This window comes from Bos grunniens, chromosome 16 (genome assembly GCF_055505025.1).
Source record: "Bos grunniens cultivar Pamir isolate PY7600 chromosome 16, Bosgru_T2T1.0, whole genome shotgun sequence".
Lineage (NCBI taxonomy): Eukaryota > Metazoa > Chordata > Mammalia > Artiodactyla > Bovidae > Bos > Bos grunniens.
The window spans coordinates 39,289,387-39,312,765 of NC_141180.1; the positions used below are offsets into that span (position 1 = coordinate 39,289,387).

Genomic DNA, 23,379 nt, shown 5'->3' on the forward strand with positions numbered 1-23,379 from the left:
TTCACACCTAAAACAGTCTTTTTGTAGCTGAATCAGGCTCAGGTCTCTAACCTTCTAAGTCACCCTCTGCCCTCTGGTGGTGGTCTCTGTCCCGCACAAGAGGAATGAACTATTTAAGGAATTTCCGGAAACAGGGGCGTGACAACTGAGAGTCATATTTGCATACCCACAATGCAGTGCACCTAGGACAATTTTTCAATCTAAAAATGGCTATATTCTTCTTTTTCTTTGAACTATTTCCCCCCAAAAGTGAGAATACTTTCATAGAATTGTCTGAGAAAAGACAGATAAGAACGGCTCTGTCAATTAAATAATCACTCTTACTGTTTTAGGAGTAACAGTTACCTGAGCAATGCGTGCCCCGAAATCGAAGCATACTCTGGTTTCTCTTCAGATCGTATAAATCTTTCGCCTTTTACTAAAGATTTCCGTGGAGAGGAACAATTCTGAGTTTTTACTCAATTTTTTGAGGCCTTGCCTTTGCAAGGCTACTTATGGTGTTACAAAAAATAGATTTTGAACTTGTTAATACTGAATTTTGAGTATAGATTACGGAGTGCTTGAGTAGATGAGTGAAATTGGGTGCATAGAAAAAACGAATCAAAAAGAAAAAAAAAACTAGTCAAGTAGCGCAGATCAGTCGTTCAGTCAGTGATGTTACCCAGCTATTCCCCAGACTAATGTGTACTGCTGGTAAGTCACTTTAGTGCCACCCGTAAATGGCAACCCACCAGACTCTGCGGTCCCTGAGGTTTTCCAGGCAAGAACACTGGAGTAGATCGCCATTTTCTTCTCCAGTGCGTGAAAGTGAAGTCGGCTCAGTTGTGTCCGATTCTTAGCGACCCCATGAACTGCAGCCTACCAGACGCCTTCCTTTGCTCGGAGTTTCCCGGCAAGAATACTGGACAGATAGGTATGGGTGCGTTTAAAATTTTAAAAACTGAAGTGTAAACCCATTGCTTTTCCTGTAGTATATTTGTGAGGGTTTTTTAATGATGAGATAGTTTCGTTTTAAAACTGGGAGAGGAAATTTTAAACTTATTTAAATTTAGGAGTCAAGAAAGAATTTTGATGGTGCTTATAACAGATTTGACAAAACACGGCAGGAAGTAGGTTTTTTAACCTATCTCATTGGCCAGAACTGAGCTTCCTGTTCACAGCTTAGCTGCAAGGTAAGCTGGGAAATGTAGTCTTTCCCCTAGGCAGCCATGAGCTTTGCCCTGGCGGTAATAAACACGCCGGCAAATGCAGGAGACATAAGAGACACGTGTTGGATACCTGGGTCACGAGGATCCCCTGAAGAAGAGCTTGGCAACCCACTCCAATAATCTTGCGTGGAGAATCCCATGAACAGAGCAACCTGGCGGGCTACAAGTCCATAGGGTCCCGAAGAATCCGACATGACCCAGTCGGCTTAGCACGCGCACAGGAGAAAGGAAGAATGTTCAGTCGCTAAATGGTGTCTAACTCTGTGACACCCTTCCCGCCCCCCGCCCCCATGACTGCAGGATGCCAGGCTTCCCTGTCCTTCACTGCTGCTGCTGCTGCTAAGTCGCTTCAGTCGTGTCCGACTCTGTGCGACCCCATAGATGGCAGCCCACCAAGCTCACCCGTCCCTGGGATTCTCCAGGCAAGAATACTGGAGTGGGATGCCATTTCCTTCTCCAATGCATGCAAGTGAAAGTGAAGTCGCTCAGTCGTGTCCGACTCTTAGCGACCCCTTTGCTCAGATTCATGATTGAGTTGGTGGTACTGTTGAACCATCTCATCCTCTGTTCCCTTTTCTCCTCCTGCCCTCAGTCTTTCCCAGCTGATGTTTTTCCAATGAGTCAGTTCTTTGCATCTGGTGGCCAAACTATTGGAGCTTCAGCAACAGTCCTTCCAATGAATATTTAGGGACAATTTCCTCTAGAATTGTCTAGTTTGATGCCACTGCAATCCAAGGGACTTTGAAGAGTCTTCACCACGGCAATTTGAAAGCATCAATTCTTTGGGGATCAGCCTTCTTTATGGTCTAACTCTCACATCCATCCATGACTACTGGAAAAACCATAGCTTTGACCAGACAGACCTTTGTTGAAAAGTAATGTCTCTGCTTTTTAATATGCTGTCTAGATTGGTCATAGTTTTTCTTCCAAGGAGCAAGCGTCTTTTAATTTCATGGCTGCAATCACCATCTGCAGTGATTTTGGAGCCCAAGAAAATAGTCTGTCACTGCTTCTGCTTTCCCCCCTTTTATTTGCCATAAAGTGATGAGACAGGATGCCATGACCTTAGTTTTTTTTAATGTCGAGTTTTAAGCCAGCTCTTTCACTCTCTCTCCTCTTTCAGTCTCATCAAGAGGCTCTTTAGTTCCTCTACTTTCTGCCATTAGAGTGGTATCATCTTAGTGAATACTGGAGAAGAAAACCAGCCATGTCTGCCCCAGTAAAGAAGGGAGAGAATCCATCCCCAAGTTCATTCCTTAGGCTCCATTCCTTTGCTTTCCAGGCTCCTCCCTGTGGTCATGTGCAGGGACCCTCTCTGAGGCTGAAACAGGGTTGTGGGGATTACCCCTTCCCAGGACCTTTTGATGTTCTTTTGTAAAGAACCAGGACACCAGGCACAGGGAGCCTAAGGCAACTGCCCACAGTCTAGCCCTGCTCCACTGGGGAGGTTAACTTACTTTCCTCTCCCTTAGTCAAACTGCTCCTCTCACAACCAAATCTGTTTAAGTAGAACTAAATGCTGGTGGCCAGTGATTTCTTGGGCTCACTGGGTGTCTGGGTGTCTACCTAACATGGGGATTTTAACTTGCTTGTTCAACTTTGGCAAAAAAAAAACAAACAAAAAACCCTGTTGTAATGAGCGCTTCTAGCACCCAGATTACATTCTCCAAACACCATTCTCGATTGAAAGCTGTCTCCTTGGGAAAATGGCCGTCTGGTTCTTGGGAGCCTCTTCAAGATGCTATGTTTCCTGGCTCATGGCTGGAGTCAGCCATGCCCAGACATATCTAGACAATCAGCTGCTAAGGTCAGAGAAAAAGAGAACTAGATATTCTATGCCCCCAGGTGAAAGAGCATTCTGCTCCCATTAAGTAATCTTGCCAGGAAAAATTGAAGTTGAACCTGATCAAGACTAGATCTGACTACCAATTAACAGAAGAGCAGAGCACAGTGGAGCTTTTCTGCAGCACTGCGGGGGATGGATGCAACCAACAAAGTCCTGACTGCAAGGAGCTGTTTGGAGCAAGCCACCAGATTTCTTCAACAAATAAATTGCAAGATGAGAGAGAGAAGAAAGAGAAACTTATATGTTAAAAGAGAGTTAAAAGCAACCTGTCTCACTGTGCAGAACTTAATGGGATCCTGGTTTAAACAAACAGTATTTTCAAAATTTATTACATTTGTGAGATGTCTTTGTTTTTTAATCTTAGTGGGTCTTTGATGATTTTAAGGAATTATTGGAGGATTTTGGATATGATTATCATATTGTGGTTACAGTTTTTGTTGTAACCTTCTTATACTTAGAAGTACATACAGAAATATCTACAGATTATATCTTGGGTTTGCTTCAAAATTATAGGACTGCAAAAAATGTACCCCACAAAAATATTATTTATGAAAAAAGTAATAATGTGAGTGGGAGAGAAGCGGATGATGGTTGTTGGACTTGATGATGGGCACACAGCTGTTTAGTTGCTTCAGTCGTGTCCAACTCTGGGGGAATCTATGGACTGTAGCTTGCCAGGCTCCTCTGTCCATGGGGACTCTCCAGGCAAGAGTACTCAAGTGGGTTGCCATGTCCTCCTCCAGGGGATCTTCCCAACCCAGGGATCGAACCCGGGTCTCCTGCACTGCAGGCAGATTCTTTACCACTGAGCCACCAGGGCACACAGAGTTTCTGTATTCTATTAGGTCTACTTATGTGTATGTTAAACATGATTCATAATTTTAAAGTTTTGAATAGATTTTTAAAAACAAATTTGTGACTGGTAACACATGTGCTTCTGTATTAATAGATGAAATACTGAAATCTAGTGGCAAATCTCATGACTACCATAATTTCAAAGTCCATAATGAACATGAACAATATTTCAAGATGCTTGCCAACCCTGGGCATGTCATGAATGTGTCTGTGATTACTGACAATGATGCAAATGCCGAAGTTAATCATGGAAGGAAAGGCTGAATTTCAGTTAGAACTTAGTGAAAATATATATATTTTTTCAATCCAGCTTTGCAGATCTCCTGAATGCTATCCCTGGAGCCCATGTTTAGAAGCCCTGATTTACATTCCCTTCTCCAGGTACACTATACAAATTATTCCCCCTTGGGTGTGGAGAAGGTTTTTAATTTATCAAAATACTTTGACATAGTCATTTATTTCGTGGGAATTTCTAACCGTCTTACAAAGCTGGAAGGTTTATTAGACCCATTTTACAGGTGGGAACCTAAAGTGTATATACTTAACTCACTTGTTGAAGGTTACACAACGATAATGACAGACCTGGAGACCGAACGCAGGTCCCCTAACTCTCAGCCCACTCGCTACTTTTTCTACACCCAGTGCCCACCCCCCAAAATGCTGCCTAGTTGCTTTTTCTCAAAGTTTTCCTTTGAGAGAAGCCACAGCTTTTCTCTCCTGAACTCACCCACTCACTCTTGTCTATTTGGTCATCTCTCAGGAGTGTTCCCCTGCTCAGCCCCACCCCATCCCACCCTGCCCTGGCCACCAGCACTCATGTTGATTCCTCTGGTGCTTGCAGGCAACTGGGAGCTCTGATTTCCAGCACTCTCCTTCACATACTAGCAGAGGTGATAATTAACCTGCCACTGGGCGAGTGTGTCAACCCTGCAAGGTTGTCAGTGACTTCTGGCAAGTCTCTTTCACTGTGTCTCAGTTTCTACTTTTGTAAAACAGGGTCATGAACTGTCCTCCTTGGTTTTGGGGGAAGCTGTGAAGACTGGGTAAAGTCATGATGGTAACCAGGTGAGAGAAAGTGATCTATCCTTGGGAGGAATTACTGCCTGTAAATTTATCATTGCCATGGATTAGGGCCAGAGCCTGTCTACCCCCTTGCTTTTTACAGGTCAGTGAGGTGAACCCTCCCTCCTCTGCTTCCTGTACAACATCATGAATCTCCATCCATAGTTCTTCAGGCGCTCTATCATCTAATCCTTTGAATCTATTTCTCACTTCCACTGTATAATCATAAGGGGTTTGATTTAGGTCATACCTGAATGGTGTAGAGCTTCCCTGTTGGCTCAGATGGTAAAGCATCTGCCTACAATGTGGGAGACCCAGGTTTGATCCCTGGGTTGGGAAGACCCCCTGGAGAAGGAAATAGCAACCCACTCCAGTACTCTTGCCTGAAAAATCCCATGGATGGAGGAGCCTAGGAGGCTGCAGTCCATGGGGTCTCAAAGAGTTAGACATGACTGAGTGACTTCACTTTCTTACACTCTGTCTTTTGAATAGTCTAGTGGTTTTCCCCACTTTCTTCAATTTAAGTCTGAATTTGGCAATAAGGAGTTCATGATCTGAGCCACAGTCAGCTCCCGGTCTTGTTTTAGCTGATTATATAGAGCTTCTCCATCTTTGGTTGCAAAGAATATAATCAGTCTGATATCAGTGTTGACCATCTGGTGATGTCCATGTGTAGAGTCTTCTCTTGTGTTGTTGGAAGAGGGTATTTGCTATGACCAGTGTGGTCTCTTAGCAAAACTCTATTAGCCTTTGCCCTGATTCATTCTGTACTCCAAATTTGCCTGTTACTCCAAGTATTTCTTGACTTCATACTTTTGCATTCCAGTCCCCTATAATGAAAAGGACATCTTTTTTGGGTGTTAGTTCTAGAAGATCTTGTAGGTCTTCATAGAACCATTCAACTTCAGCTTCTTCAGCATTACTGATCGGGCCATAGACTTGGATCACCATGATATTGAATGGTTTGCCTTGGAAATGAACAGAGATCATTCTGTTGTTTTTGAGATTGCATCCAAGTGCTGCATTTTGGACTCTTGATAACTATGATGGCTACTCCATTTCTTCTAAGGGATTCTTGCCCACAGTAGTAGATAAAATTTTCATCTGAGTTAAATTCACCCATTCCAGTCCATTTTAGTTCACTGATTCCTAAAATGTTGGCGTTCACTCTTGCCATCTCCTGTTTGCCTTGATTCATGGACCCAACATTCCAGGTTCCTATGCAATATTGCTCTTTACAGCATCGGACTTTACTTCTATCACCAGTCACATCCACAACCGGGCGTCGTTTTTGCTTTGGCTCCATCCCTTCATTCTTTCTGGAGTTCTCCACTGATCACTAGTAGCATATTGGGCACCTTCCAACCTGGGGAATTCATGTTTCAGTGTCTTATCTTTTTGCTTTTTCATACTGTTAATGGGGTTCTCAAAGCAAGAATACTGAGGTGGTTTGCCATTCCCTTCTCCAGTGGACCACGTTTTGTCAGGGATCAAGACCATCCCCAAGAAAAAGAAATGCAAAAAGGCAAAATGTTTGTCTGAGGAGGCCTTACAAATAGCTGTGAAAAGAAGAGAAGCAAAAGGCAAAGGAGAAAAGGAAAGACATAAGCATCTGAATGCAGAGTTCCAAAGAATAGCAAGGAGAGATAAGAAAACCTTCCTCAGTGATCGATGCAAAGAAATAAAGAAAAACAATAGAATGGGAAAGACTAGAGAGCTCTTCAAGAAAATTTGAGATACTAAGGGAACATTTCATGCAAAGATGGGCACAATAAAGGACATAAATGGTATGGGCCTAATAGAAGCAGAAGATATTAAGAAGAGGTGGCAAGAATACACAGAAGAACTGTACAAAAAAGATCTTCAAGATCCAGATAACCACGATGGTGTGATCACTCACCTATACCCAGACATCCTGGAATGCAAAGTCAAGTGGGCCTTAGGAAGCATCACTATGAACAAAGCTAGTGGAGGTGATGGAATTCCAGTTGAGCTATTCCAAATCCTGAAAGATGATGCTGTGAAAGTGCTGCACTCAATATGCCAGCAAATTTGGAAAACTCAGCAGTGGCCACAGGACTGGAAAAAGTCAGTTTTCATTCCAATCCCAAAGAAAAGCAATGCCAAAGAATGATCAAACTACTGCACAATTGTACTCATCTCATACACTAGCAAAGTAATGCTCAAAATTCTCCAAGCCAGGCTTCAGCAATACATGAACCGTGAACTTCCAGATGTTCAAACTGGATTTAGAAAAGGCAGAAGAACCAGAGATCACATTGCCAACATCTAATGGATCTCTGTAAAAGCAAGAGAGTTCCAGAAAAACATCTACTTCTGCTTTATTGACTATGCCAAAACCTTTGACTGTGTGGATCACAACAAACTGTGGAAAATTCTTCAAGAGATGGGAATACCAGACCACCTGACCTGCCTCCTGAGAAATATGTGTGCAGGTCAGGAAGCAACAGTTAGAACTGGACATGGAACAACAGACCGGTTCCAAATTGGGAAAGGAGTACGTCAAGGCTGTATATTGTCATCCTGCTTATTTAACTTATATGCAGAGTACATCATGAGAAACGCTGGGCTGGAGGAAGCACAAGCTGGAATCGAGATTGTCGGGAGAAATATCAGTAACTTCAGATATGCAGATGACACCACCCTTGTGGCAGAAAGTGAAGAAGAACTAAAGAACCTCTTGATGAAAGTGAAAGAGGAGAGTGAAAAAGCCAGCTTAAAACTCAACATTCAGAAAACTAAGATCATGGCATCTGGTCCCATCACTTCATGGCAAATAGATGGGGAAACAATGGAAACAGTGACAGACTTTATTTTCTTGGGCTCCAAAATCACTGCAGATGGTGATTGCAGCCATGAAATTAAAAGATGCTTGCTCCTTGGAAGAAAAGCTATGACCAACCTAGACGGCATATTAAAAAGCAGAGACATTACTTTTCAACAAATGTCTGTCTGGTCAAAGCTATGGTTTTTCCAGTAGTCATGTATGGATGTGAGAGTTGGACTATAAAGAAAGCTGAGCGCCAAAGAATTGAAAATGGATTGTATACTCCAGACAAACTGATGTGTTGCTGTTCACTTGCCTCCCTGCTGCTGCAACTGCTAAGTCGCTTCAGTCATGTCCGACTCTGTGCGACCCCATAGACATCAGCCCACCAGGCTCCCCTGTCCCTGGGATTCTCCAGGCAAGAACACTGGAGTGGGTTGCCATTTCCTTCTCCAATGCATGAAAGTGAAAAGTGAAAGTGAACTCGCTCAGTCGTGTCCAACTCTTAGCGACCCCATGGACTGCAGCCTACCAGGCTCCTCTGTCCATGGGAGTCTCCAGGCAAGAGTACTGGAGTGGGGTGCCATTGCCTTCTCCGTGCCTCCCTAAACTTCCCCATTTCTGTATGCTTACCCATACCCTGCCCACTGCCTGGATGGTCCTCTCACACAGCTTCACCTAGCAAACACCCATCATCCTTCAGGAAGCCATCCCTGAGCCTCTGGTGGCGGTTAGATGTGCCAGCCCTATACTTCAAAGCCCCAGTCACAGTATAACTGTCCATTTTCTCATCTGTCTCCCCTTTAGACTGTCCATTCCACCAGCTAAGGGTCTGTACCTGACCTCTTTCCAATCAACAAGATTGCTAAGGGGATTTGGTCAAATACAGGGACTGAGAGCCCCACAGCAGATAAACAGGATTGGAGGTGAGTGTGTGTGTGCTCAGTCACTCAGTTGTGTCTGACTCTTTGTGACCCGTAGACTGTAGGCCACCAGGCTACTCTGTCCATGGTGTTCTCCAGGCAAGAATACTGGTTGGAGACAAGTACAGTTGAACCTAAAGTCCTGCCCAGAGAGACTTTTGGATTAGAAAACAAAGCATCCCTGCATAGAAGAAATCAGTGCAGCTTTGAGCAAATACTCAAGCAGTTATTTCCAAAATACATCCATTGTGACTTGGCCAACTGGTCTGGAGCTGGCAGACCTGGGACACATCCCAGACTCCACAAATTATGTGACTTTGGCCTAGTGCTTTATCATCTTGGGGCCTCACTTTCCTGATCTGTAAAATGGGAATAAAATTTGTCTTCCAGGGTAACCAGAGGCCTGTGCTTTGCTGCCAGGCATCTATTTCCCCTCCTTCCTGACAAGAAAACTCCTAATTTCCTTTAGCAAGCCATTCCTCTCCTGGGGGCTTCCCAGGTGGCACTAGTGGTAAAGAACTCACCTGCCAGTGCAGGAGACATAGGAGACGCAGGTTCCATCCCTGGGTCGGGAAGATCCCTGGAGTAGGGCATGGCAACCCACTGCGGTATTCTTGCCTGGAGAATCCCATGGACAGAGGAGCCTGGCAGGCTATAGTCCATGGGGTTGCAGAGTCGGACACGACTGAAGCAACTTAACACACATGCATGTACATATGCATTATTCTCTGTGCAGTGGTTTGAGATTGACCCAATGCCTAGCTCTGAGGTGGCCTGAATGGTCTAACCTAGTTAACATATCTCTTGCACCCTGGTCATGGTAATTGGCTCAGGCATGGGCTGTCCAATCTAGGTGAACCTCAGCACTTTGGGTAGGAATGCTGGGACTCGGACTCTGCTGGCCTCTTTAAGAGGGCAAATGGCCATAACTGTGGCCATTTTATTTCCACAAGGGTAGCCCATCTGAGGATGGAAGCCAATCTACAGGAAGTAGAGCTAAGAGATGGATCTGAATAACTGAAATTATTTGATTCCTGCATCAAGCCATTCCTGAAGTCCTCCTGGACTATACCGTTAAGGAACCAGTATTTGTCTTTTGGTTTAAGCCAGTTAGAATTAAATTTTCTATCACTTGCAACCCCAAAGTCTTAATTGAAACACCAGGATTGAATGACATAAGGCATACAAATGTAAGTCAACAAGTATTCTTTAAACACCCACCCTGTGCCAGGCATTGTGCTAGTCTCCGGTCCATCCAGAGTGAAAGACAGGTATAGCCACTGCCTTCGTGGACCTTGAACTAGTGGGGAAGTGCCCAGCATGCAGATGTTTGTCAAAGGTAACCATTCCCCCTTTTACACCCAAGGGCCAGATATATGCATGGCCTGCTAAAAGAATCACCATGAACGTTTACTGAGTTGAATGATTTATTTGAAGCTTCCATTGGTCAAAGTCCAGAGGAGAGGCTCCAGGAAGCAGGATTGTGAGACTTGGTAGCTTGTTCATGGTCAGGCTGTTTGTTCAACCACCACCTGCCTGCTGAGATAAGTCTCCCTTCTGCAAGGTGGTCAGTGCCCTCAGTAAGTGGGGTGATCAGCCCAGTCACCAGACCCCTAAGCAGATGGCAGGTCAGACCACTGCTGCTTCTTGGGGTTGGTGGGGAGCTAAAAACAAGACCCCAAAGTGCAGAGTACTTGTTCTTAAGGGTTTTTTTTTTTTTTTAAGGTCAGGAATCCTTTAAGAATCTGAGGAAAGCTACAGGAACTCTCCTCATGAAAAAAAGGAAAATATATACATATATATGTGTATATATATACACACACATATATATATATATATATATATATATACATACATTTTGCAATTCCAGGGATTCACAGGTCCCTTGAAGCCAGGTTACAGACTCTTAAGCAAAAATAACTCTAAAGATTTTTTTAATCTAAGATCCTATGAATATTTGTATTCTTGGCTTATTATCACCTTGAAAAGTTGCATTCCCCCACTGGAAGAATATGCCTGTCTTAGTCCATCTGGGCTCCTATGGCAGAATACCATAGACTGGGTGGCTCACAAACAACAGAAACCTGTTTCTCACAGTTCTGGGGGCTGAACGTCTGAGATCAGGGTGCCGGCGTGATCAGGATCTGATGAGAGCCCTCTTCTGGGCTGGAGACAGTTGTCTTCTCTCTGTGCTCTCACTCAGCAGGAGGAGGACTGGAGAGCTCTCTGGGTCTCTGTTATAAGGGCATTAATCCTGTTCTTGAGGGCTCCACCCTCATGACCTACTCACCTCCCAGAGGCCCCTCCTACAAACTTCATCACGTGGGGGGCTAGGTTTCAACATATGACTTTGGGGATCCCTAACACTCTGCCCATACACTCACAGGAGAATTCAACTTCCTCTTGGAAAAATTGTCCAGAGCTAATCATGGATGGTGTTCTTTGGAAAGAATGATGCTAAAGCTGAAACTCCAGTACTTTGGCCACCTCATGCGAAGAGTTGACTCATTGGAAAAGACTCTGATGCTGGGAGGGATTGGGGGGAGGAGGAAAAAAGGACGACAGAGGATGAGATGGCTGGATGGCATCACTGACTCGATGGATGTAAGTTTGAGTGAACTCCGGGAGTTGGTGATGGACAGGGAGGCCTGGCGTGCTGCGATTCATGGGGTCGCGAAGAGTCGGACACAACTGAGCGACTGAACTGAACTGAACTGACTGAATCATGGACGCTAATCATGGACCTCATGGTTAGTGTCTTACTGAAGCAAAAGCTCGTGTGAAGGCAGCTTATTTAGTAAGAGTTCCCAGGGGATAGCAGAGGGAGACTGGGAGAGGGTAAAATGGAGGGAGCAAAAGCAAATCAAGGGTGTCTTCCTGAATTCTTCTCCACTGTGGGCAGCAGGGGCCTTATCCCATCTGAGAAGTGGTTTAAGAAGTCTTTCAGAATTGTCCACCCAGGGGATGGTGGAGGGAGCACTGGCTCCAACTCCCATGGGAGAAGGGCTGCCCTGAGCAGTGTTATCCTTGACCTGCTTCAAGGCTACACACATGCTGAGTGCAGAACAGCTTCCTGAGGTCAGAGAGAAGCTGAGGCCGGCTGCTGCCAGGAACCCACCCCAGGAAAGAGCTGGTGGCTGCAGCCATGGCAGGAGTGAAAAGTAGCCTACGAGGATGTGAGCTGGGGCATGAGATGCTGAGGAGCCTGTCGGTCTTCAGGGAGTTAATACATTTCCAAGCCAAAGTTTTAGCTGCTGAGAAGTGCCGGATAGTATGCGATTACATTTTCCATACCAAGTGTTTGCCCCGGAAAAGCAACTTGACCTGGCCTCTTTGGATGGCATCACCGATTCGATGGACATGAGTTTGAGCAAGCTCCAGAGTTGGTGATGGACAGGGAAGCCTGGCATGCTGCAGTCCATGGAATCACAAAGAGTCGGACATTGAGCGACTGAACTGAACTTTGTGTGTCCAGCCCAAGAAGAAAGCTCTGGTGCATTACTGGACTGTGGGAGACAGATCCACTAGGATTATAGATGGCCTGCTCCAACCGAGGCCAAACTGGAGGTACTGCAGAGGCTCATGGCAAAAAATGCATTACCCACCCCCCTCCCATCCCACAGGAGCCATCAGAGGAATTCAAAGGAAGAGATGGAGTGTAGGGGCTGAGAGAGGCTGGGCCAACAGCAAGCCCCAGCTTACATCCCTGCTTGAGCTGCACGGCCTTGAGCAAAGTATTTTTTTTATTTATTTTTGGTTGCGCTGGGCTGGGTCTTCATTGCTCTACTGGGTCTGTCCCTAGTTGCGGTGATAGGGCCTACTGTCTAGTTGTGGTGTTCGGACTTCTCATTGCGGTCTTCTGATGTGGAGCTTGGGCTGTAGAGCGCAGACTCAGTAGTTGTGGCACAGGGGCTTAGTTGCCCTGTGGCATGTGGAAACTTCCCAGACCGGGGATCGAACCCATGTCCCCTACGTTGGCAGGTAGATTCTTTTAAAATTTTATTATTTTGGCTGCTCTGGGTCTTTGATGCTGCTTGGGCTTTTCTCTAGTTGCAGCGAGTGGGGGCGTCTCATCACGGTGGCTTCTCTTGTTGCAGAACACGGGCTCTAGGGCACACAGGCTTCAGTAGTTGTGGCCACAGGCTTAGCTGCTCCCCAGCGTGTGAGATCTTCCTGGACCAGGAATCAAACCCCTGGCTCCTGCATTGGCCAGCACATTCTTTACCACTGAGCCACCAGAAAAGCCCTGGCAGGTGGATTCTTAACCACTGGACCATCAGGGAAGTCCTGAGCAAACTATTCAGAGGTCATTTCCTTATCTCTTAAACTGGCACCTTAACCCTCAGCAACCTCCTCCCCACATGAGGCTGTGTTGCTGTAAAATACCTAATACACGTGCTGACTTCAATGAGATCTATAAATCAGATACTCATCTACTGAAATTAAACTTGCTAGGTCAGTGTTTTCCAGGCACAGGTACATAGGCTCATTTTTACATGTACAGGAGCCCACACCATGCCTTGCTGCAAGTTAAACAGGAGGAATGGGAGCCATGAAGCACTGCTTCTGTGGCCAAGAAGCTTCCAGTTGAATGCAGTGACTAGAGGCCACATCACACTGTGAACTGCAGTCTACCTCGCCCCCTGCCAGCCAAGGGTCCCCTAGCTGGAATCAGGAGGCATTCAATGCTCTGCACCTTGAGAGCAGGAGAGGACGGTACTCAGGACTGAAGCACCCGGTAAACCAGGGCTGCTCGTAGAAGACCCTGAGGCACTTGTTTTTTCTCTCCCAGCTGCCTGCTGGGGGCCAGACCCTTGGGACCTTGGCACCGAAACCAACCAGCTGAGTCAAGCTGCTCAAAACACACACCTAGGAAACAGGGTGATGGTCCCCAAGGTGGACTGCCATGCTCAGCACAGCCCCTTTGCTCCATTCTCCCCACGAAGGATTCAGACCTTAGCTTCCAGAACTGGCAGGAGGCCTGCTTCCCAGGTGGCTCAGCGGTAAAGAACCCACCTGCCAATGCAGGAGACTTGGGTTTGATCCCTGGGTTGGAAAGATCCCCTGGAGTAGAAAATGGAAACCTGCTCCAGTATTCTTACCTGGGAAACCCCACAGAGGAGCCTAGTAGGCTACAGTCCATGGAGCTGCAGAGTCAGACACGACTGAGTAAATAGCAGCAGCAGTCCTATGGGCAGCAGGCTGGGGGTGAGGCACCACAGCAGGAGGAGACCTCGGTGACACTCCTGGAGCAGCCCCCTCTGCCAGGACACACAGCAAACCCTGAGGTGGGGGCAGAGGCCACATCCACATGCTCTGAGGGGCTCTTCTGAAGGGGAGAGGACGTGGGGAAAGAACACTGTCACCACGGCAGGGCCTTGTGCTTCAGATTCTCCCCACGTCTGGTGACTGAGGAAGGTCTGACGTCTCCAGAGGTTTTAACCACACACAAACCGCTCATGGAAGTTTGAAAGAGATTTATTTAAAAACAGAACGACAAAAAAAAAGCTTTGGTATTCCAAAACCCAACAATCAACAGTCACTGGAAAGTTAAACACCTCCCCTAAGGCCCAGAAGTACAAAACGGCGTCTCCACAGGCTCATGGTAAGGACACGATGTGCAAACCCGAGGGTGACGGAGACCCGCCCCCTCCACGCAGGCAGCCTACGGGGCTCCAGACCTCCTGGAAATCACCGCCAAGATTCACTACCGAAGAGTGGACACAAAAGCCATCCGGCAAATCTCAACAATAAATTATTAATAAAAATTCATTCAAGAAAAGAACACATTAAATTAGGAAAAGAACACATTTTTTCCTAGACAAGTCTTTTCAAAAGAGAGTCTATTTCCTGGGATAGAAGAAAGGGGGAAAGTGGAAGGAGTGAGTTCAATTTCAAGTATTTTCCGTACAGGTTCATTTTATTGAATCAAAAGCTTACAAAAAGTCCATCGGCCCCTCCCCTCCCCTCCCCGATGCAAACTCCTGAACATCTACACGCACTTCTGAGTCACTGGTGTCCCCCAACAAGGCACAAAAGGCTGGGTGCTTTCACAGGATCCCTTGTTCGCAGCAGCAGGACTTTCAGTGCTGGGCATCTTGTGCAAGTCGCCACTGAAAGCAGGACTGACGTCATTCAGACACTGGGATCTTCCTGTTCAACCAACAAGACAGGACGTTACTGCGCATGCCAACCCCAGGGGACAGCTACAGCAATCTCGAGGGAAGCAGGTGATAGGAACACCCTGCTGGCATCCCACCCTGGCTCGCAGCCGGCTGGGATGACAGCGCCCAGCCCAGAGACAGGCCTCAGCCATCCTGGACTCGGGGCCTGGGTGTCTCCTTAGGCGGGTGCAGCAAGTTCACAGGCTCTGCTCTGGCCAGGCCTGGCTTCAGGGGTGGGAAGTCACTGGGCAAGATCTGAGAAGACTGCCTGGCCTGTCCCCCTGATCAGGTGGGAACCATGGGTGGATGGGGCTAGGCCAGATTAACAGCAGAGAAGTCCACCACCCAGCAGGGAGAAGCAGCCCGCCCACCTGCTTCACTGAGGCTGCCAGACCCATGCAATGCAATGCAGCCCGTGACAGACACCCGGGAAGGCCATATGCACATTTGTCTTTGATCTGACTTCTATGTTCCTCATGCTTGACAAGTTCAGACCTGCAGCTGACCCTTCTCCCACCCCTTTAGATCAAGTGCTACTTCCTTCTCTGAACCAGAAGCCACTGGGAGCACAGACCTGGAGTTAAATGTACCCTCCACCCGACTACAATCTAATGAGAGGAATGGCAGGCGGCCTCCCCCCGGGACACCCATCCTGAACTCCAAGATATGTTTCGATGAGAGTCCCACAGCCACCATGGCCCAAATCATGGCTTCCTGGGAGCAAAGATGTTTCAGGAAACAGGAGGGAAATGATCTTGTCCTGGCTGACGAGACGACTGCCTGAGGCTGGCTCACCGCAAGGGACTGACTTCTGAACTCGGTAAACAGGCTCTCAGGGGCGGGGGTGTGGGTCTCATCAGCGGTTTAGGTAGAGGCTTCAAGTCCATCTAGGGGTTTTGGCAGGTATTTTTAACTGTTGAGATTTAGGATGTGGTGACAGGACTGCCCACATCCCTGGGAGGCCAGCACAGCAGACATATCTATGCATGCCTGGATTCCACAGGTGCCCTTCCAATGGGCTCCTCTAAGAAGGTACTTTTAAATGTCCTCTCAAAGCATACCTGCTCCCCTCTGTGATGAGGACAGAGGACACTAGCTTAAAAGGACACTTCACGGGAGGGAGGTTCAAGAGGGAGGGGACACACGTATACCTATGGCTGATTTATGCTGATGTATGGCAGAAACCAACCCAACGTTGTAAAGCAATAACCCTCCAATTAAAAATAAATTTAAAAAAAAAAGGATACCCCACCACTCCCCCAGCCTCACCCTGTCCTAGACTTGGGGCAGAAATCAAGGCTGGGGCCCTGGGTGCTGCAGACACAGGGGCTTTCTACCTTATTCCTGAAGAAGGGCTTGGCGCCAGGCCCACAGTACTCATTGTAGATGAGCTTGAAGAGGAAGAGGTGGAAGAGGGTGATGAGGGAGGCCACGCTGAACCAGAAGAGGAAGGGCAGCCCCGGGTCCTGCTGGGCCATGTGCTCGTCGTGGGCCAGGATGGCCTTGAGGTGCAGCGTGTGCCGCAGGTCTTGCAGGTGCGTGAGGTCGGTGGAGATGTAGAGCAGCGGCGTGATGGGCTGCGTCACCATGACCGAGAAGGTGTGGCCCTGGGGCGCCGAGGTCAGCTCCACAGGCTCATCCAGGCAGCCTGCTTCGCAGGCGTAGATCTTGACGAGCTGGCCTCGGGACTCTACAGACACGTGCAGGTACGGCTTTCCCTCAGCGTCCGCGAGCACGGCCAGGTTGATGTGGTCGTTCTTGTAGCGGATGCCGTGCAGGGCGTAGCTGTTGTGCAGCACATCAGGGTCAGCTTGGAACTGGAGGTGGTTCTCGGTGAACTGCAGGCCGCCGAAGCTGAGCACCATGCCCTGAAGGATGCCGGGGGCGCCCGCCCGCACCAGCCCCTTGCAGCCGCGCTTCTGCAGGGTCAGCCTCCACAGGTCCCAGAGCTGCAGGATCTGCTGGACGGAGGACAGGCGGCCTGGCCAGAGGTTCTCAGCGTGCATGGTGGCGTGGCCGCTGAAGCAGTGATCTTCATAGTTGAGCGTCGACTCCATCTGGTCCCGTTCCCTATGGCTCAGGTCGGGGCTGAGCAGCGGGGCTGGGGAGCAGGACAGCATGTAGTACAGCGTCAGGTTCACGGTCAGGCCAGACGGAGTGTGGGCATCAGTGATCTTCTTCATTTCCACACCTGTCATGCCACAGAGGTTGCACGTTAAGGAGGACCAACACAGCTGGCAGGCTGAGGTTATGGAACAAAGATCAAGAGCAGCGGAGTCAGGGACTTCCCTGGTGGTCCAGTGGCTAAGACTCCATGCTCCCAATGCAGGGAACAAGGGTTTGATCCCTGGTTGGGGAACTAGTTCCCACATGCTGCAACTCAGAGTGTGTGCTGCAAATAAAGAACCCACATGCTACAACAAAGATCAAAGATTCTGAGTACCGCAACTAAGACCTGGTGTAGCCAAATAAATATTAACAGCTGCTGCTGCCGCTAAGTTGCTTCAGTCGTGTCCAACTCTGTGCGACCCCATAGATGGCAGCCCCCCAGGCTCCCCTGTCCCTGGGATTCTCAAGACAAGAACACTGGAGTGGGTTGCCATTTCCTTCTCCAATGCATGAAAGTGAAAAGTGAAAGTGAAGTCGCTCAGTCATGTCCGACTCCTAGCGACCCCATGGACTGCAGCCCACCAGGCTCCTCCGTCCATGGGATTTTCCAGGCAAGAGTACTGGAGTGGGGTGCCATTGCCTTCTCCGAATATTAACAGCAACAACAACAAAAAGAGCAGCAGGGACACGAAGTTTTTGTCCTTAAGGATAAAAACAGCAGTTCCAGTCTCCCTAGAGCTCGGGAGAATATATCCTGCCTGGCTTCCTCACATGACCACGTGGAGCCCTGAGGGCCTGAAACCTGCCAGTGGGGCTCCTGCCAGAGTCCAGAAGAACACCGACTTAGCCAAGCCTATGACGTCAAGTCAAAAGGCCAGTCCCCTGTCTCCAGAATGGTCACCTATGCCCTGGCCAGTTGTGGGCTGCTTCTCTCTCCTGGGCTCATAGCCTCAAACTACATCTTATCAGAAGAGCTCCCAGATTTGTATGAATGCTAGCCTCAGACAGCTAACCACACATGTGTGTCTCTACCTGGATGTCTGACAGGCATTTTGAACTTGACAAGGTTTGAATTCAGTCCCCCACTAATCCTTCCTTAAATCATCTCCAGACACCTGCTGGAACCCTCCCCCACAAACTCAGGAGTCACCCTCACGTTCTCATTTTCCACTGCCAGTTCACTGAAAGCCCCAGTGGCTCCAGCTCCGAAAGTATCAGCGTCATCCACCTAGGCCTCCACAGTCAAAGCTCTGGTCCCAGCCACCCTCCTCTCACCTGGGCTCCTGCAAAACCTCGTGTCTGGTCTCCACACTCTACTGTCCCCCCACTCCCACTTACTGTCTGTACGCTGAGACAGCAGCCAGGGGGACCCTTAAAAACGTACACCGGGGACTCCCCTGGTGGCCCGGCAGTTAAGAATCCACCTTCCAATGCAGGGTACGAGAGTCTGATCCCTGGTTGGGGAACTAAGATTCCACATGCCACGCAGCAACTAAGCCCATGGGCTCTGGAGCCCACAAGCCACAACTAGAGAAAACTGCATGCTGCAACAAGGACCCAGCTCAGCCAAAAAATAAGTAATTTTTTTAAAAAAAAGAAGCCCAAGCCTGTCACCAGCTGAAACTGTGGGGAACTGAGGAAAGAATCCGGGGACGGGCCAGGCCCTTCATTTATCCTTTATCAATTGATCCTCCCCCACCCCCCAAACCACTCTGCTCAAACCAGGCTTCACCTACAAGAACAAATAACAATAACACCTGCCCTTTACGCACTTCTCTCTTAAGCCTCTGCCTAATGTCTTCGGAGGTAGGCGTTACTATTATTTTTGAATACAGGCAGAGAGAGAGTCAGCGACCGGTTCAAGGTCACGCAGATACTAAGTGGTGGAGCAAAAGAGTCAGCCCCAGACCCAATGCCAAGCCCAAGTATGAGCCACCCCAGGACCCTCCTTCAATGTCAGCTCTGCTGACTTTGCAGGGGCATCCCCAGGGTGGGCTGTGCTCACCCTGCTGCAAGGTGTGGACGGCAGACAAAGCTGGACCTCACCTGGACTGAAGAGCTGAGCCCAGAGGCGCTGGTGATCCTGGAGCAGCTCAGCTGCTGGCATCTCCAAGAGCTCCAGCATTTCCTTCCGGGCCAAGTCCTGGAGCACCTTGAGCTCCTTGGCTGCTTTGCTTTTGAGCACCTGGGGGTTAAGAGGGCCAGAAACGTGCACCACCCACAGCACAGTCTCGTCCAGCTGCGTCCTGGGAGCCACCTGGAGACGGTCCACTAACTTCTTGGCGGCCACCACCACCAGGTGCACCAGCCCCGTGGGAACAGGCGGGGACCGGCCAGAGTAGAGGAGGAACTGGTGGTCTCCGACCTTCTCCAGGGTGCTGGTGAAGGCCCTGGGGGCCGGGCCGGCAGTGGGCCCCACAGTCTGCAGCGCGGCCACGCGTTCCGTGGGGTTGTTGAGCTGGATGCGCTGCAGATAGACGTGGGGTCGGCCACGGTGAGCGAGAAAGTCCTCCTGCAGCAGCACGCAGTCTCGGCCGGATCCCGTGAGCAGGCCGGAGGCCGAGGCGGGGCCCGGGCCGGCGGCCGCAGGGCCGGGACCCGAGGTCCCCAGCTGCAAGCAACGTACTCGCCGCAGCAGCCCTTCCCGCAGAAGCAACACTGACTCCCCAGCTTCAGGGAGCGCGCTCAGCGGGCGCAGCTGCACGAAGGGCACGAAGTCCGGAGCCACGGCGGGCTCCCGCTCCCCAGGGGTCACCCACAGCCGGTTGGCGACCACGTCCAGGGCCAGGAAGCCGTTGGCCACCAGAGATGGCACTCCAGGGCCCAGGAGCACAGCCTCGCCCCGCTCCCGCAGGCTGCGCCAGGCGTGGGTGGCCGCCTCCAGACAGGCAGAGGGCTCGGCAGCGCCCGGCTCGCCGTGGGGCCACGGCAGCAGCTGCAGGCCGCCCGCCGCCCGCCGCGCCCCAGAGCCCGCGAACCAGAGAAGCAGCACCAGGAGGCCGAGCAGGCAGAGTAGGCGGCGGGCCCAGCTGCTCGACAGCAGTCCCGGCAGCCCCTTAAGCCGCTGCTGCAGCCACATCGGGCCGCCAGGCGCGGGCGCGGCGCGGGGGCGGCCGCCGGGCCCGCCGCCCAGCCCACCGGCCCGGCCGCCCGCGCCTCACTCCCGGGCCCGGACCGCAGCGCCCACCCCGGCTCCAGTCGCAGGCGCCGCGGCAGCCACCACAGCGGCTTCCTCCTCCTTCTCGGCTCCCTCCGGCCGTCAAACAACACCGGCCGTCAAGCGCCGCCGAATCTTTTGCGACAGATGGAAAAGAGGCGGGTGGAGGAAGGGGAGAGAGCGAGCCCTACAGGAGGCGGGGCCACAGCGAGGAGGGGGCGGGCGCCGCCGGGGGATGGGCCACGGGTTCTTCAGCTCTGCCAAGTCCGAGAAAGAGTCTGATAGGGGCCTGTTGAAGACTGGAAGCTTCCAGCTCATGGAAAAAAAAAAGAAAAAAACCCACCGCGCTAGCCAAACCTAACACGTGTTGGGCCCCATCTGCTACTGATGGATTCAACAGCCCTAAGATTTTTTTTTTTAATAATTTTAAAACTTTTTTCTGTAAAAGTGATCCTCACTGCAAAAATACTTAACAACAGTGCAGAATAGTACCCCGTCCCAAAAAAAAAGAAAGAAAAAGAAAAGAAAGTAACCATTGTCAATCAGATTTCCTAGGATATATTTTGTTGACACTTTTCCAGACCAGTCTGGCTGCATGTACAGTATATGGAACACAAACCAGTTCCAGGACACTCCATTTCTCTATCATACCAAGTCATCTTCTTTTTCTTTTAGATAAGTAACTTTTAATTATTTATTTATTTGGCGTGTGTCAGCATGCGGCCTCTCTAGAGGGCTTAACTACCCAAGGCATGTGGAATTTTCCCAGACCAGGGATCGAAACCACGTTCCCTGCATTGGAAAAGAAAATGATAGTGGCTCAGTCCTGTATGATTCTTTGCCAGTCCATGAACTGTAGCCCACCAGGCCCCTCTGTCCGTGGAATTCTTCAGGCAAGAATACTGGAGTGGGTTGCCATTCTCTTCTCCAGGGGATCTTCCTGATCCAAGGATGGAACCCTGGTCTCCTGCTCTGCATTACTGTCTGAGCCACCAGGGAATTCTTAACCACTGGATCACCAGAGAAGGCCCCTGAGTCATCTTCTTGATGTCAGCTGTGAGTTTTCACTTATTAAATAACATACAACACTAAAGCTGCATGCTTTGAAAATGCTTTTCAATTGTGAATTATCAATGCAGAAGAGAAATTTTGTTTCTGGGGGAAAAAAATTCAATCTGAGCACAGGAGCAGACAAGGGGACGATTGTTTCTGTTTTACTTTCAGGACATTCCAAAGTCAGACAGTGTGCTTCCCAGTTGTTGAAAATTATATGGTCATTTGAGGTGGCTTCTTGTGAGCTGTGTGCAGATGCAGATGTGTTTGCTGAGTTCTAGGGCCAGCACCCTAAGAGAAGGCGACTCTCCAGGTGATCCTTCAGTATGCTCACCTTTTTTTTTTTTTTTTAAGATCATTATCAAAACATACACACAGAATTCTTAACTCCCACAAGGATTTCACAAGCCCCACAGGACAGCTTCAAGAATGTGCAGGAATCCGTAACCTAAAGTTAGAGAGATAGAATCCATCCAACCAACTCAGCAAGGCAGAAGTACTTGGGAGGAACAGTGAAATGAGAGCAAAGGACTAAACCAGGCTTGATCCCACCTGTAAAATGGGAATGACCAGGGAACCTGCCTCTCAGATTTGTGAGGAATAAATAAGTTAATACAAGCAAAGCAAGCAAGGTGCAAGTCCACAGTACATGTAAACCCATGTAATTGTTTTTGCTATCACAAACATCTGTGTGATAGACATATAGCTTGGTCTACTTTTGAGATTGTTTCTAGGGGAGCAATTTCTGGAAGTAGATTTCTACGTCAAAGAGAAGGGTCATTGTTGGTGCTCTTAACTCCCTTGTCATTATTGTCGTTTAGTCGCTAAGTCGTATCCAACTCAACTCTTAGCCCACCAGGCTCCTCTATCCATGTGGTTTCCCAGGCAAGAATACTGGAGTGGGTTGCCATTTCCTCCAGGGAATCTTCCCCACTCAGGGATGGAATCCCCATCTCCTACATTGGCAGGTGAATTCTTTACCACTGAGCCACCAGGGAAGCCCCCCCTCTCTCTTAACTTCTTATCACTCTCAAACACCCCAGGGGAAGGAATCACAGGGTCAGCAATATAGCCATAACAAAGTCAGAAGGTCAGGAGAAAGGACCTTGGATTTCCCTGATGGTCCAGCGGTAAAGAATCTGCTGGCCAGTGTAGGAAACATGGGTTTTATCCCTGGTCCAGAAGATCCTACATACTTTGGGGCAATGAAGCCAGTGAGTCACAACTACTGAAGCCTGAGGCTCTGGAGCCCATGCTCCACAACAAAAGAAGTCACTGCAATGAGAAGCCCATGGACCACAACAAAGAGTAGCCCCCTCTTGCTTCAACTAGAGAAAGCCAGCATGCAGCAACAAAGATCCAGCGCAGTTAAAAGTAAATTAAAAAAAAAAAGAGTGAGGACCCTGGCATGAGGCTACCTGGGTTTTGAATCTTGCTTGGCCTTGCCCCTTGCTAGCAAGTCAACTAACTTCCTTGGGCCTCGGTTTCTCCATCCATAAAATCGGGATCATAAGACAGCGCTGTATTTGTCTGAGACTTAAGCTGGACAAACAAGTTAAACATTTAGCATATTGCCTGGCTTAAAATATGTTTCCCAGTGGCTCAGCAGTAAAGAATCTGCCTGTGATGCAGGAGACACTGGTATGATCCCTGGATCAGGAAAGATCCCCTTGAGAGTGGCATGGCAACTCACTCCAGTATTCTTGCCTGGAGAATCTCATGGACAGAGGAGGCTGGAAGGGCTACAGTTCATGGGGTTGCAAAGAGTCAGACACAACTGACTGACTAACACACACACACACACACACACAGACTCAAAAAATAACACTCATTATTTATTTATTTGGCTAGGAAACAGAAAACACACGTACATGATACAAAATTCAAAATATACAAAAGGGTGAAGCGTGGACTTTAAGTCTTCCTCTTTCTGGGAGCTCCAGCTAGTTAGTTCCTCTTCCTAGGTGGAACCACTGCTTCTTGTTCCTTGGATACTTTTCCAGAAACTCTATTCACTAACAAATATATAGACAGAGATCTATATTTTTTCCTTCACAGAAATTATAGCATATGATATACACTTGCATATTACTTTTTTCATTTACGAGAACAGCTTGGAAATTCTATTATTATTATTAAAGGGAGTGGAAGCCAGTGGGACTTAGCATATTACTTTTTTCATTTAAGGAAACAGCTTGGAAATTCTATTACTAT

General features: G+C 48.7%; 1 protein-coding gene, 1 long non-coding RNA gene and 1 other non-coding gene across 3 annotated transcripts; 2 read left to right on the top strand and 1 right to left on the bottom strand.

The window, feature by feature from the left end:
• Nucleotides 1–374: 374 nt before the first annotated feature.
• LOC147356662 (U5 spliceosomal RNA) lies at nucleotides 375–490 on the top strand. The gene has a single exon (XR_015143904.1). It is a non-coding gene; the product is annotated as a U5 spliceosomal RNA (small nuclear RNA).
• A 138-nt stretch (nucleotides 491–628) lies between these two features.
• On the top strand, nucleotides 629–16,149 carry LOC147356663 (uncharacterized). The gene is made up of 2 exons (XR_015143435.1): nucleotides 629–913; nucleotides 15,372–16,149. It is a non-coding gene; the product is annotated as an uncharacterized LOC147356663 (long non-coding RNA).
• On the bottom strand, nucleotides 14,145–20,237 carry KIAA2013 (KIAA2013 ortholog). The gene is made up of 3 exons (XM_086344558.1): nucleotides 19,002–20,237; nucleotides 16,184–17,037; nucleotides 14,145–14,835 (listed from the first exon to the last, which is right to left on the bottom strand). The coding sequence occupies exons 1-3, from the start codon at nucleotides 20,032–20,034 to the stop codon at nucleotides 14,818–14,820; spliced, it is 1,905 nt and encodes a 634-aa protein (XP_086200684.1). The 5' UTR covers nucleotides 20,035–20,237; the 3' UTR covers nucleotides 14,145–14,817.
• Between the last annotated feature and the right edge of the window lie 3,142 nt (nucleotides 20,238–23,379).